The sequence below is a fragment of the Petaurus breviceps genome, unplaced genomic scaffold (genome assembly GCF_028583685.1).
Source record: "Petaurus breviceps papuanus isolate PSGF00001 unplaced genomic scaffold, PetGlider_PUasm1.0 178, whole genome shotgun sequence".
NCBI classification, from domain to species: Eukaryota; Metazoa; Chordata; class Mammalia; order Diprotodontia; family Petauridae; genus Petaurus; species Petaurus breviceps.
The window spans coordinates 18,074,931-18,090,700 of NW_027185777.1; the positions used below are offsets into that span (position 1 = coordinate 18,074,931).

Genomic DNA, 15,770 nt, shown 5'->3' on the forward strand with positions numbered 1-15,770 from the left:
AATCACTAAGAAATAAAATTGCAAGTGTAAAAAGAATCTGTGCAGTACAAAACACTCAAAAACGTTCATCTGAAGACCTTGGTCATTGGCTAAGTGTCAGTGCAAGGGTGACTCAGTTTACTCATTCAGTCATTCAGCATTTATCACATAAGCCCAGTGTGGATAAAGCACTGTATTAAGTACTTTGGGAAAAGGTAATGTTTAGGCAAGAGTTCTTGGTGTAGTAGGAAGTGTACTGACTATATAATCAGGGAAACTGGATTCAGACCTCATCTTTGATAAACATTACCCATGTGCCCTTGAGTTTCCCTGGTTCTGAATTTCCTTGCTTTTAGTTCTAAATCTGTCTGATTCTATTCTTTAGTCCCTGTCCTCATAGAGTTTAGAGTTTAGCAGGGATAAAGATGGAAACATAGATAAAAATGTTGTTTGCTGAGTGCATGAGTCACAACATAAAGTGTTACATGTTAGTATTCTTTTTTAAAAGTATTATAAATTATTTTTTAAAATTCAATAGACCTTAAAAGTAAATGGAAATTGCATATTAACCATCTGGAGTGGTATTGTGGTATTCAAGGAAAGAACTGGCCTTTGCCTTTCTTAGCACCTAGCACAGTTTGGGGCACAGTTTTTCAATTAAACGCATAGTAAGTGTTTAAAAACTATTTGTTAACTGACAGTAAAATGTAGGCTCCTTGAAGGCAGGGGTGGGATCTAAGTTGGATTTTTCCCCTAACTAATTATGTCACCTTTTGAATAAGTCATGAAATGTTTCTGGACCACAGTTTCTTGGTCTCACTATGGGATTTGAACTAGGATTTCCCTTGAGAACCCTTTCAACTCTAAAATTCTATGATTCTCATGGTATGACAGTTACATGGTAGTATGGACAGAGCATTGGACCTGGAATCAGAAAGACTTGAGTTGGAATCCTAAATCAAATATTTATTAGTTGTATGACCATAGGAAAGTCATTTTATCAGCTTTAGTTTCCTATAAAATGGGCCTGATAGCATCTATTCAACAGGGTTGTTATGAGAAACAAATGAGATAAAACACATAAAGTATTTTGCAAACCTCAGAACACTATGTCAACTCTATTGTTAGTATGATGGCATCATTCATGAAGGATTTGAGACTTAGATTAACTTTCTAGAAGCTGAGAAACAATATTGTTGACACTATAGATTATACAGATGAAAAGGTAAAAAATAATGTGAGGTTAGTAGGTGCAACTGGTTCTTGGATACTGTTTTCCTGACAGTATTCCTAATGATTAAGGCCAAATGGAGTCACAGAATTGCTGACTCTTGTTCATCTGGCAGAATCACTCCCTCAGAAATCATCCTCAGTGATGATGTATGAACACAAAAATGGAGGTACAGATGCACAATTCTTGGGCCCTGAGGCCTCATCCTTAAGCAAGTCCAGGACACTGGACCCTGAGCTAAGGGAAAGGGAGAAATTGAGAGCTTATTGCAGTGGAGATGTGCTGGACAGTCATATGCCTTATCTCTGGCCATCTGCAATACCTTAGCTAAGTCCCAGTTATATTATTTTTAAAAAGTAATAGGATGGGTGGCTAGGTGGCACAGTGAATAGAGCAACAGCCCTGGAGTCAGGATGACCTGAGTTCAAATCCAGCCTCAGACACTTAACATTTATTAGCCGTGTGACCTTGAGCAAGTCACTTAACCCCAATTGCCCTCCAAAAAAAAGGCCAAAAAAAGTAATAGGGAATATAAGTAAAAGCAATGGGGAAGTTAAAGGGAAAAAGCAGTAAGAATGAGAAGGGGGAGTTCTCTTGTCTTGGTCTTCTTTCACCAGATTCAACTTCAGCTCAAACTGATAGGTGGTCATTGGTTAGCAGATTGAATGTATGTGCACAGATACATATGCAAACTATGAATTCGTAATAAGTATAATACTCTCCTTCATATATGAAGTTTGACATTGATTCACCATCAGTAGGATATGTGTTTTGAGATGATTTTCTTCTAGTGGCAATGAATTTTCATTAATCCATCCATATTCTGTCCCTGGTTCTCATTGTGACTGAGTCACACAATTACAAGATGGCTGAAAGGGGTAAGGAAAAACCTGATTCTAGAGTATTTAGATTTATTCTGCTAAAGTAAAAAAGAAATATAATATGGAAATGTGTTTTGCATGACTATACACATGTAATATATCAAATTGCTTGCATTCTCCATGAGGGGGAGGGGAGAGGAGGGAGGGAGGAGAGAATTTTAAATTCAAATTTTTTTAAATGAAGATTAAAAATTTATATGTAATTGGAAAATCTTTTAAAATAAATAAAGTGAAAGGAAATAGAAGTGTTTCATTCTAAAAATATAAGCCAGTTCAATTTTGCAGGAAGTTAGGTAGTACGCTAGATAGAGTGCTAGGCCTGGAATCAGAAAGCACCTCGGTCCAAATTTGACCTCAGAAATGTGCTAGCTGGGCAAGTCACTTACCTGCCACCTGCCTTAGTTTCTTCATCCACGAAATGGGGATAATAATAGCACCTACCTTGAGGGTTTTTTGTGGCAGTCAAATAAGATTATAATTGTAAAGTCCTTACCATTGTGCCTGGGACATAGTAAGTGCTATGTAAATATTAACTATTATTAGTGATATGAAACCATTTCTGAAATGATAGGTTGAAAATAGATTGTGAAAGTCTTCAAAGTCAAGCAGAAGAAGTTTGTATTTTGTTCTAGAGGCAGTAGGGAGCTCTGTGAGTACAGTATAATATAATATAATGGACATAATCCATCTTGTGCTTTTGTTCAGTCATTTTCAATCATGTCTGACTCTTTGTGACTCCATTTGGGGTTTTCTTGGCAGAGATCCTGGAGTGGTTTGCCACTTCCTTCTCCTGCTTATTTCACAGATGAGGAAACTGAGGAGAACAAGGTTAAGTGACTTGCACAAGGTCGCACAGCTAGTAAGTGTCTGAGGCCAGATTTGAACTCAGGAAGATGAGTCTTCCTTACTCCAGACACAGGGCTCTATGTACTTTGGTGCAACCTATCTGCCCTTGTACTTTAGACATGTCAGGAATATTTTTTCTTTATATATATATTAGTTTTCATCATTTGTTTCCACAAGATATTGAGTTACAAATTTTCTCCCCATCTTTCCCCAATATAGCCAGCCTACTGAATACCCCTTCCCCCAATCTGTTCTTTCTTATGTCCTCACCCTTCCCCCCCACAACTTTATAGTAGGGCAAGATGGATCTCTATACCCTAGTGCCTGTATATATTATTTCCCACTTGCATGTAAAAAAAATTTTTTTAATTAACTTTTGTTTTTAAAACTTTGATTTCCAAATTCTTTCCCTTCTTCCCTCCTCACCTACCCACACTGGGAAGACACGCAATTCAATATAGGTTGTACATGTGTAGTTACATAAAACGCTTCCATAATAGTTATATTGTGAAAGACTAACTTATTTCCCTCCATCCTATCCCTCCCCCTACTTGTTCTATTTTCTACTTTGACCCTATCCCTTGTCAAAAGTGTTTACCTCTAACTACCCTCTCCCCTAATCTGTCCTCCCTTCTAGCATCCCCCCTCTTATCCCCTTCCCCATTACTTTCCTGTAGGGTAAGATACCCAATTGAGTGTAAATGTTATTCCCTCCTTAAGCCAAATCCAGTGTAAGGTTGTCCCATTCCCTTTCACCTTCCTGATCTCCCCCTCCATTGTAAGTTTTCTCTTGCCTCTTTCATATGAGATAATTTACCCTAATCTGTCTCTCCCTTTTTCCTTCTCCCAATATATTCCCCTCTCACCTCTTAGTTTTATTTTTAGATGTCATTCCTTCATATTCAATTCATACTGTGCCCTCTGTCTATGTATACATGTACACACATATACACACTCACATAGACATTTATATACACATACACCCTCCTATACTTACATATATATGTACATACACACACACACACACACACATATATATATATATATATATATATGTACACACACACACACACATATATAGATATTCTCTTCAACTGTCCTCACACTGAAAAAAAGTCTTATGAGTTAAAATTACCATTTTTCCATCTAGGAAGGTAAATAGTTCAATTTTAATAATTTCCTTATGGTTTCTTTTTCCTGTTTACCTTCTCATTTTTCTCTTTCTTCTTGTATTTGAAAGTCAAATTTTCTGTTCAGCTCAGGTTTTCTCATCAAGAATGCTTGAAAGTTCTCTATTTTATTGAATGACCATATTTTCCCCTGAAGCATTATACTCAGTTTTGCTGGGTAGGTGATTCTTGGTTTTAATCCTAGCTCCTTTGACCTCTGGAATATCATATTCCAAGCCCTTCAATCTCTTAATGTAGAAGCTGCTAGATCTTTGTGTTATCCGGATTTTGTTTCAACAATACTCAAATTGTTTCTTCCTGACTGCTTGTAATATTTTCTCTTTGACTTGGAAACTCTGGAATTTGGCTATAATATTCCTAGGAGTTTTCTTTTTGGGTCAAGGGGCAATTGGTGAATTCTTTCAATTTCTATCTTGCCCTCTGGTTCTATCAGTTCTATCAGGGCAATTTTCCTTGAGAATTTCTTGAAGGATGATTTCTAGGCTCTTTTTTTGATCATGGCTTTCACATAGTCCAATAATTTTTAAATTATCTCTCCTGGATCTATTTTCCAGGTCAGTGGTTTTCCAATGAGATATTTCACATTACCTTCTATTTTTTTCATTTGTTTGGATCTGTTTTATAGTATCTTAATTTCTCATAAACTCATTAGCTTCCATTTGCTCTAATCTAATTTTGAAGGAATTATTCTCTTCAGTGAGCTTTTGACATTCCTTTTCCATCTGGCCAATTTAGTTATTTTAAGGCATTCTTCTCTTCATTGGCTTTTTGGGCCTCTTTTGCCTTTTCAGTTAGTCCGTTTTTTTAAGGTGTTATTTTCTTCAGTATTTTGGGGTCTCCTTTAGCAAGTTGTTGACTCACTTTTCATGATTTTCTTGTATCATTCCCATTTCTCTTCCCAATTTTTCCTCCACTTCTCTTACTTGATTTTCAAAATCCTTCTTGAGCTCCTCCATGGCCTGTAATCAATTCATATTTTTCTCGGAAGCTTTTGATGCAAGAGTTTTGGTTGTTTTCTTCTTCTGGTTCCATATTTTAATTCTTGTTGTCCCCCAAAAAGTATTCTATGGTCTTATTGCAGTCCCTCTGCTTGCTCATCTTGCCAGCCAATTACTTGACTTTTGAACTCTTTGCCATGGTAGAACTCTGCTTCCAGAGTGGAGAGAGCTGTGTCCCAAATCTTTGGGATTTTCACAGTTGCCAGAGCTATGAGGAGGGCACCCTCTCTACAACCCTCCACAAGCTTTGTTTTTCACCCCAGGGTCACCACCCAAGACTGCAACCTAGTTCCAAGCATGTCAAAGCAAGAGAAATTACCCTCTGAATGGTCACTTGTTCCTCCTGAAGTCTGCTCTGGCCAGTGTGTGCTACTTGTCAGGGCCACCCTGGGTCTGGGCCTGCATGGCTCATGCAGGACTGTGCTCGATTCCCAGTCTGGTGCAATAGACCCTTCCTGTCAGCCTGCCAGGCTGCCTTCAGTAAGAGATTTGTTTTCTTTCTGTCACTTTGTGGTTTCTGTAGCTCTAAAATTTGTTTAGAATCATATTTTCTTTTTACCAGTATTGAAGGTGGTTGGAGGAGGAGCTGAAGCAAGTTCCTGCCTTTATTTTGCCACCTTTGTTCAGCCCTCTGTTAGTAATATTATAGTCAAATTCCAGAGTTCCCAGGTCAAGGAGAAACTATTGCAAACAGCCAGAAAGAAACAATTCAAGTATCCTGGAACCAGTCAGGATAACACAAGATTTAGCAGCTTCTACATTAAAGGATCAGGGCGGGGGGGGGGGGGGGGGGGGGGGGGGGGGGGGGGGGGGGGGGGGGAATATGATATTCCAGAAGGCAAAGGAACTAGAATTACAACAAAGAATCACCTACACAGCAAAACTTAGTATAATCCTTCAGTGAAAAAATGGACATTCAAAGAAATAAGGCATGGCTCTTGAGAACACATTTTACTAATATATAAAATTATGGATTTGGATTAACTGATCTCTAAATTCCTAGAGCTAGGAACTAAGTGATGCAGTGGATAAAGTGCTGAGCCTGGAGTCAAGAAGACTCATTCTTCCTGAGTTCAAATCCCACCTCAGACACTTACTAGCTATGACACCCTGGGAAAGTCACTTAATCCTTTTTGACTCCGTTTCCCCATCTGTAAAATGAGCTGGAGAAGGAAATGGCAAACCACTCTAGTGTCTTTACAAAAAAACAGAAAAACAAACAGATAAAAATATCCATGTGGGGTCATGGAGAATCAGACATGACTGAAAAACAACAGATTGAGCAAATTCCTTCTAATTTTCCAGTGATGAAGAATGCTAACCACTTCCTGACAGAGAGAGATGAGAGACTAAATATTCAGAAGGAACCACATATTTTTGGACATGAACAATGTGGAGATTTGATTCACTTCAGTACAGATGTTTATTATGAGGTTTTAATTTTTCTCTTTTACAACATGGGTATCAGAGGGAAAGAAAAAAATGCTTGTTATTTGAAAATAAAATTTCATTTATAAACAATTTTTATGGAATTTTGTAAAACTTAAAAAATAAATCCCTTCTGATTTTGAATCATCTGATCCTGGGTCACCTGGGACAATGCTAGATCTTAAATAATCTATAGAGTAAGGATAAAAGTCTGATACCAAGGCAACATATTCTATCAGTGAATAGAAAATGATAGTATATTAGAATATTACTATTCATCTTGGCAGGAGATTGAAGGTTAAATTATTTTGGGAATTTATGTGACAGACTTCCTCCTGTTGTTCATTTCCATACTGAATGGAGGCAAGGGTAAACTCAACCATCCAGAATAGGTAAAAATGAAGTGCAGTTGAGTCAGAAGTTCTGAGTTCAAATCCTACCTCTATCACTTACTACCTGTATGACCCTGAGTAAGTCACTTCTGCATCTGTGGAAGGAAGAGGTTGGACTCCATGACCTCTGAAATCTCTTCCAAATTCTACAGCAATAATTCTATGAACCTATAAAGTCAAGATGGGTTAGTAGTCGCCCTCTCCCTCGCTTTTCTTTCCAGACTTCCTTTAAAGCAGTGTTATGGCATAACCTTCATTGAAATCTTACTGTGATTCACATTAGAGTTGAATTGAAGGTGACATTGGGTTATTGAAGGTTATGCTTTGCAGAACCTAAATTTGGGTAGGTTCTTCCAAGGCTTCAAATGTGGGCATGAGAGTAGACCATACATACATATATATATATATATGCATATGTATGTATACATATGTGTGTATACATATATATCTTATATGTGTGTGGATATATAGCTACAGATATAGATAGATATGTCTTTTGTCCACGAACCATGCTCATTGAGTTTAGAGATCCTCGGTAAGAGACCAACTGCAGGATGACAAATATTTTCGATGGCAGCAACAATCAAAGATCATCAACTAAATTCTAAAGGGTAACATTACAGTTTACATCAGGGGATAGACCAATGAAGTTACATATCCTTGCTGTATTAAGTAGCATAGTTTAGTACTGTGAAGTTGTTTCCTCCAGTTTCTAGAAGGACCCTAACTTCCTATTTGCAGCCATGATAAATGAGCTTTATTGCAGTATACTTGACTTTTAGCCTCATAGAATGTGAGGGCTGAATGAAACCTTAAAGGTCATCTGGTCCAACCGCCTCACTTTAAAGATTAGGAAAATGAGCCTCCAAAGAGTCTTGGGGCTTGTACCAAGTCACAGTTACCAAGTGGCAGAGCCAGCATTTTGAACCCAGGTCTCCTAACCTCAGGTCCAGTGTGCTTTCCATATGTTGTACAACTAGATTTCAGTTAGTTTAAATGATAAATTCCCTGAAGTGGTCATATTGTTTAAATTCACATTGCATATTTCCATTGAGTTACAACTGGTAACCATATTTTACATAATTCTAGCCTCAAATAGTGCAGATTTGATTACCTGTTCACTTCAGGGGAAGTTGTTACTCACATTAATTGGGACCTGCCTGTATTCTTCTTTGTTTCATTATTATTTCTTATTTCACCTTCCTTACAAAGGTTTCGTTCATCCATGCAAATTCATGTTAAAATATTAAAATTCAAAATTAATTTCCTCAACTATAAAGCTAAAAGTACTTTGTAAACCTGAAAGAGTTCTAAGTGAGCTGCTACTAATAAGCCATGAAACTTGAATTTAGCCATAACATTCCCATCTGTCTCTTTTCCAGTCTTTTCAGCCCTATGCCTTCCATAAACAAGTGGTTTTCCTTCTGAATCAGAAAACCTATTTTTTATTGTTTGTGGAACAGATTTTTCTCTTGATTTCAAATCTTTTAAAGATATGTGGATTTCTTTCATAATAAAATGGAATTTTACTGGGGAAAGAAAGACATTCCCCTTAGTGTGCTCTGAATAATACCAGCCTCAGCTGGATTCCATCACAACAAAAAGGGGAAGGAAATCATTTTTTTTTAATTTTTGATCTCCAAAGCTCACCAACTCATAACTAAATAAGACGTATTTGGAGATGATGTGTTGGTTGATTCTTAAACCGCCCTGCCTAATGAAGTGGCATCAGTGAATTTTGCTAGGCCTCTCTCATGACGGTTGCTCAATTCTGAATGTCTGTGAGTTCCTACTACTGAAGTGTCAATAATGCTTTCTTAGGTCAAGAAATTTTGTTTTTTTTGTTTTGTTTTGTAGACATGAGCGAATTCATACCAAGAAAAGTAACTACAGTAAAGCTTCAGTATCCTCTCCTAAAGATGTGGATGATTTAGCTACTCTTGAAGTATTGGATGAGGTAAGAAATTCAATTTAGACATGTTATCCAAATGGCATTTTATTAATAGCATGCCTTTGAGGTAGCCCCTTTATCTAGTTCTTATAATCTGATGATCTACCCCTAGATATAAATGTGCTGAGCCTAGATTTCCAGCTTCATCATAAGGCACCCTGTATGCCTTCTTCCAATCCCTCACTATGTATCACCAGCAACATGACAATTCCTCAAACTTCACCCTTGGTTACAATAATGTTTATATCCCCCCTAAAAATGTCATGTTTCTATAAGTGATAGATGATTATCTAGCAGTTGACTTTGAAGTCTTAAGGTGGAGAGGAAGGGAGAGAGACACATGTACTAACTGCCTTGTGGTTGTCACAAAGAAGAATGTCCTTGGTACCAGAGGGACAATGGAAGATTCCAGTTCAACATAAATATTTTTAAAAAAACTTCTTCCTAATTAGAAGTGTCCCAAAATGGGTTGGATTCAGAAGACACTGTGTTACATATCCCTAGAAGTTTTCAAATAGAGGCTAAATGGTCACTTGTCAAACACTGAAGCAGAGATTTCTGTTCATTATAGACTAAATTGGATGACCTCTGAAGTCTCTCCTACAATTCTTAGCCTAGTTGATTTGCAAGCCAGTTTGTTCCTCCATCCATGACCATCTTCCAGGCTTTGGGGAGTTCCCCCCAGGGAGCAGAAAGTGTATGCCACCACCAAGCTTCTCCTCTATCCTTCAATCCCTAACTCATGTTTCCTGAGAATACTCAGCACAGACAATAAATTCTGTTCCCACACAGACTGACTCCATGGGCAAGTGATCAGCAAGCTGGTAACTTGCAGTCTCAGCATCAACCTTCCCATGTCTCCAGAAGTAATCATAAGCCTTCAGAGAATTCCATAATAGCTCCTCCTTGGCAAAAATTTAGACCCTCTGCCCTACCTAATTCAGTAGCTCTCTGAATATCTTTGACAGCTGTCTAAGTTAATTTTGCTTAGAAATAAACCAAGTTAACTTTAATGTTCTATAAACAGAAACCAGCATTTTATTCATTCAAGCTTCATTTTTAAAGTTTATTTAAAAAAAAACTACAGTCCTTTTAAAAATGACTTCATTTGCAAGCATCAGACATCTTGAAATCAGGGAAGGCTTCTTTACCATAATTTACTTACAACATTTTAAAATCCTATAGACCAAATATTCCCCAAAGAGTTCAGGGAAAAATTGGCACTAAGTATGCTTCCAGCAGAATAACATTAAATATTGCAAGTTTAAATACAAACAAGTAACAAACTGACCAGTTACACACATCAGCATTCTGGGATGGGATGATTCATATTTAGCTTGATTATTGTGAATGAGTGACAACACAGCACAATTGATAGAGAGCTGGCCTCAAAGCCAAGAAGGTCTGGGTTCAGGTTTTACCTCTGACACACAACAAGTTTATATGACTCTGGACAAGTCATTTGACCTCTTGACATTCCATGCAGATCTTTAAGACTATGTTTCAGAGAAAGTGCAGGTCTGCTTTGGTAGATGTTTCCTCACCAGTTCTCTGAACCAATGAAATCGCAGCTTCAGTTCCCATACCCCTTTGTGCATTAAAGGAAAAGAGATAAAACCCTTTGGCCCACAACCTCACCACCAAAAATAATCCCACATCAATAAATGTATATTCCTTTATTCAGTAGATAAAATACAGTATGGGAAGGTCTAAGGGCTACAATTCAAGAGCCAACATCATATTCATGTGAAAATGATGGCTTCATGAGTTTCAAACATAAGCAAAAGGAGAATGCTTCCTTAAAATTACATTTTATCCCCATCTTGCATTTTATATTAAGTGCTTACAGTTAGAAATGCCATATATTAATGTAGTAGAACACTACACTACTATTGGAAAGAGGTGGGGGGAGGCCATTTCAAAGAAACATGGAAAGATTTGTTTTAACTGATGTAAATTTAAAGGAGCAAAACCAGAGGAATAATTCATACTTTAACCTAAGCATAGTAAAAACAAACTGTTCAGGAAGTCTTAATAACTGTGATCAATTTAATGATCAGCCATGATTTCAGATGATTGGTAATGAAGAATGTTGCCCACCTCAGGACAGAAAGATGATAGACTAATATGCAGAATAAGAAACACATTTTTGGATATGACCAATGTGGTCATTTATTTCATATGTCTATATTTATGTATTTATTATGTAATTCTGTCTTTCTCTTTTCTTTCAGTGGATGGGGGAATTGAGAGGGAGAAAAAAATGAATGCTTGATGAGAGAAAGAAAAAGAGAGAGAACAAGAAAGAGAAAGATATGAATAGACAGATGAATAGATAGATGACAGGTGCTAGAACCTGATTTTAGATACTTAAAGAACAGCTTTTAATGAATTTTTAGAATATGTCAAATATTTAAGCATCTATTTCAACTTCTGAGTTTAGTAGAAACAAAGTTTAAACCTTAATCTTACAGTGACATTCTTTACTGTGAAGGTTTGTTGTTGAGTTGTTTCAGACATGTCCAACTCTCCATGTCGCCATTTGGAGTTTTCTTGGCAAAGATACTGGAATGGTTTGCCATTTCCTTTCCAAGTTCATTTTACAGATGAGGAACTAAGGCAGAGTTAAATGACTTGTCCAGGGTCACACAGCTAGTGTCTGAGGCTAGGTTTGAATTTAGGTCCTCTTGACTCCACGGCCAGTGCTTTATCCACTGTACCACCTAAACTGTTAAGGTAAACACTGTGAGAAATACATTTTGTCACTTTACAGTTTTGAATAATAAAAGAGAAAGTTTAGACCAGCCAGCTTCCTATGATTGGGCTGAGCAAATGAAAATTAAAGTAGAATATTTCATCAATTTACTTCAAAAATCAATAACATATCAGCAAAGCTGACTCTAAATTTCACCTTTGTTTTTTGAAAAAGGCAAATAATTAAACTAATACTATATGATTTTTGACAAATGAACACACAAGAAATTAGCCCTGGTTTTTAAGCCATATGATTTGTCATATAGAGTGAGAGTTTTTAAATATACCATCGTTATTCAATTGAATTTATAAAAGACCTGATCATAAAATTGAAATTTTTCTTGTTTTGAAGTCAGAAATTCTAATAGATTTACAGCAGTAAGAAATGAGAATTACATATTTTGGAGGTCACTAAATGTTGAGAGTTTTTTTTTTCTTCCTTGTGCATGTTTTACAACATTTCAATCTTTTCATGGATGGCCCTAAGAGTCAACCCAACCTCTTATTTCTTGCTTGTAAATACTACAACTACATTTAAAATAAAACAAAGAATTTTATAAGCTATAATACAGCTATATGTGTATTTATTATCAGATATAAATATCAAGCATGGTATGTGGGAAATTGATCTCTAAATTGTGTGATGTGCTGGAAAGATCACTGAATATGGAGTCCTTGAATTTCCAACTTCAACACTGACTGTGTGACCCTGAGCAAATCACTTTACCTCTCTGAGTTTCAGTTGGCCATATATAAAATAGGGATACCTTACAGGATCTTTGTGAGTCACAGAACTTTGTAAATTGTAGTGTACTATTAGGAGATATTACTTCAAAAGATTTTTTGAGAATCAATTGAGATAACACAGGTTAGGAATTTTATAAAATACAATTCAATCCCAGTTATTCTTATTTTTTGGTCTCATCACTGCCTCTCTGTAACAAGAAGATGAGCTTGGATTCCTAAGTCAAACTCGGGTAGATCTTGTCAAGTTGGCAAACTTAGGCAATACAGGCATGGGAATGAATTCCATGTCCATTTGAGGACCAGCCTAGCTAAATATGGGGATGTTCCTCAGAACATTGACTAGAAATGGTAATATATGTTTAGGAAGTACCCACTCAAATGAAATAAGCAAGGTTCCTAAAAGTAGAACAAACAAAATAAAGGTACCAAAAGAGTAGGTACCACTTATAAATTTTCTTTACCAGGAAGCTTCAGATCCCCAAGTTTTAGGCCATGAGAAAGAAGGCTGAAAGTAAGTCCTAGATCACTATACCTAGGCTTTATTTAACATACCAGTCTTTCTTGAGCCTTAGTTGCTCTAGTAGGCTAGAAGAGTAAAATTAGAACTTCTAATGAGCAGAAGATATCAAGGGATAGTAAGAAACAAAAGATGATGAAAACAAGGAAGGAAAAAATTAAAGAATAATCTTTCTGTCTTCTTTCCTGTCTTTTTACCCTTTTGTCTCTCTTTTGCTTGTCCTGACTCCTGACCCTTAGGGTCAGGATTGGCAGCTATCAGAGAGCCTGAATAGGACCAGAAGAGCTTCACAATCATCTTGTTGATGGACATAGGACCTATAGGAGGTGAGAGCAGGAATACAATCCCTTTATCTTGCACCTCATTTGAGGAACAAAAATGTGGCATAGGCCCAAGATAATTTTTGTCTGACATGGTATGTTACTATTGCTATCTATTTTCATTGCCACAGATTATTTCTGTTACGTTTAGTCTGGTAGCATTTTTGGATTCTTTAATGATTCTATGCACATAATTTGACTGTGTAAATTGTTGTACATTATTGTTAATTGGATATGAGAAATCCACTGTGCCTTGAATTTAACCTAATAGCCCATGGAGGTTAGAACAATAGGCTTATATTTAGCACTGAGATGATGCATATTTCAGCTCTTATCATTTTGCTTCAAGCCACTGGCCATACCTGAAGTCTATTATAATGAATAAACAAAAAATCCCTTTTCCTTTTCAACTTTGCTTCATGTAACAAATCAGTTCTCATGAACACTGCTCTGACCATTGGTTAATATTGATTTTATGTACTCATGTGATTTGTCAAGGATAAAAAGGTTCTTTAATAAGTTTTTACCCATGGATTTCTAAATTAAATGATGCACTGGACCATAGGCTCATATAATAAGATGAAGTGATTGGAACCAAACCATGTTCCAAATGCCTCTAAAAGCCACATTCCCTTCTCTTTTCTATTCTTCCTCTTGACCTTATGCCATCTCCTTCTGCCTTTTAGCAGATAATGAAGTTTTATAGTTGTCCCCATTTCTTTTCTCTATCATACTCTATAGATTCAATATCAGTACTTTCATTTAGAAAATAACATCTAGCCACCATCTTCCATGGCACATCTTAGCTTTGAAAAATCAAGACAAATAGCTTCAGCTATGTCTGTGCTTGTGAAGGATACTTATAGTCACATCACTATTATACCTCTGGACACAAGTGTCTGTATGTGTGAGGTGCCATTTTCCCCCTTTCTGGTCCTTATCTCTGATTCAAGATAGTGTGCTTGTTAGCAGAAATAACTAAGTAGAAGGCGGCTCATTTCTTTAATTCTACTTAATCAGAAGGGACAAAAAGGCAAAAACACTCATCTTTTATCTTTACAGAAAACTGTGTCAGAGCAGCTTCAAAACTGCTATTCCCGTGATCAGATCTACATCTATGTTGGAGATATACTCATTGCAATTAACCCATTTCAGAATTTGGACCTTTACTCCACAAAGGTATGAAAAAAATGACTTGCATTCTCTCATTTTGATCAAATGCATTTTTAAACCTTTTTTTTTTTGGTGGGCAGAGGGGTCTGAATCTTTGATTTTATTAGTACAGTATAGGAAACTCCCTCCACCAATGTAGATTATAAACTATCTATAGGAATTTTAAATGATTGCCTGGAGCACTAAGAGATTAGGAGACTTACTTTAGGTCAAATAGTTAGCTTCTTTGCTTCAGGAAGGGTTTATGCTCTATTCATTATGCAAAGCTGCCTTTGGAAATATTGCCTATGATCTTTTCAATCAACACATTAAAAGAAAAAATCATTATTCGTTAAAATCACTACTCAAGATTTTATAGCTCTATAGAGTCAGCCTCAAAGACAGGAAGATATGGGTCCAAATTCTCCCTTTGACACATATTGGTTGTATGCCCCTGGGCAAATCACTTGACCTATCTTTATTCTACATAACTCAGTAAAACCATAAGTTGCCAAAAAGATGCCAAACCGCAATGGGAGAGGGAGTTTCCACAGCTAGGTGTACTAATTCTTACTAAGGAAATCACAGGACCAGTCCTTGTCCCCTATTATGCATATGATAACCCAGATTTGGATTTTGCTTTTAAATTTCATGCTATATTTTTTTTTAATAATTCAGGAGATCTACTTTTAAAAAATAACATCCCACAAGTGACAGATACATTCTGATTTTTCATGTCTCCTTTTCCCTCTAGCATTCAAAACTCTACATTGGAGCAAAACGAACTGCCAACTCTCCCCACATCTTTGCAGTGGCAGACTTAGGCTATCAGTCCATGGTAACATATAATTCAGATCAGGTAAGGCTCTTCTCATTATTAGTTAGCATTGATGCCATATGTTTTAGTGAATAAAGTACTAGTCCTGGAGTCAGGAAGTCATGAGCTCAAATCTGACCTCAGTTACTTACTAGCTGTGTCACCCTGGGTAAGTCACTTAATTTTTATTCGCCTTAGTTTCCTCACCTGTAAAATAGGGATGATAATAATAGTACCTACCTCCTAGGGTTATTGTGAGAATCAAATGAGATAATAATCCAAAAGTGCTTAGCACAGTCCTAGCATATATTAAATAATATATAAATGTTAGTTATTAGAATTTCCCAGTGTACCAGATTAAAACTCATAGAACACATAGACTTCAGCTCATATCTTCTCTTTTCTTTTTTTTTTTAAACCATGCAGTGTATTGTCATTTCTGGAGAAAGTGGGGCTGGAAAGACTGAAAGTGCCCATCTCTTAGTGCAGCAGCTAACTGTTCTTGGAAAGGTAAGCTGCTTCTCTCTCTCTCTCTCTCTCTCTCTCTCTCTCTCTCTCTCTCTCTCT

General features: G+C 36.6%; 1 protein-coding gene across 1 annotated transcript in view; it reads left to right on the forward strand.

The window, feature by feature from the left end:
- MYO3A (myosin IIIA) overlaps nt 1-15,770 on the forward strand; it is a 269,882-nt gene that overhangs the window by 102,337 nt on the left and 151,775 nt on the right. The window contains exons 9-12 of the mRNA XM_069086101.1: nt 8,803-8,902; nt 14,297-14,413; nt 15,141-15,245; nt 15,630-15,713. Coding sequence (XP_068942202.1) covers nt 8,803-8,902; nt 14,297-14,413; nt 15,141-15,245; nt 15,630-15,713 — 406 coding nt within the window. The remainder of the gene's footprint in view (nt 1-8,802; nt 8,903-14,296; nt 14,414-15,140; nt 15,246-15,629; nt 15,714-15,770) is intronic.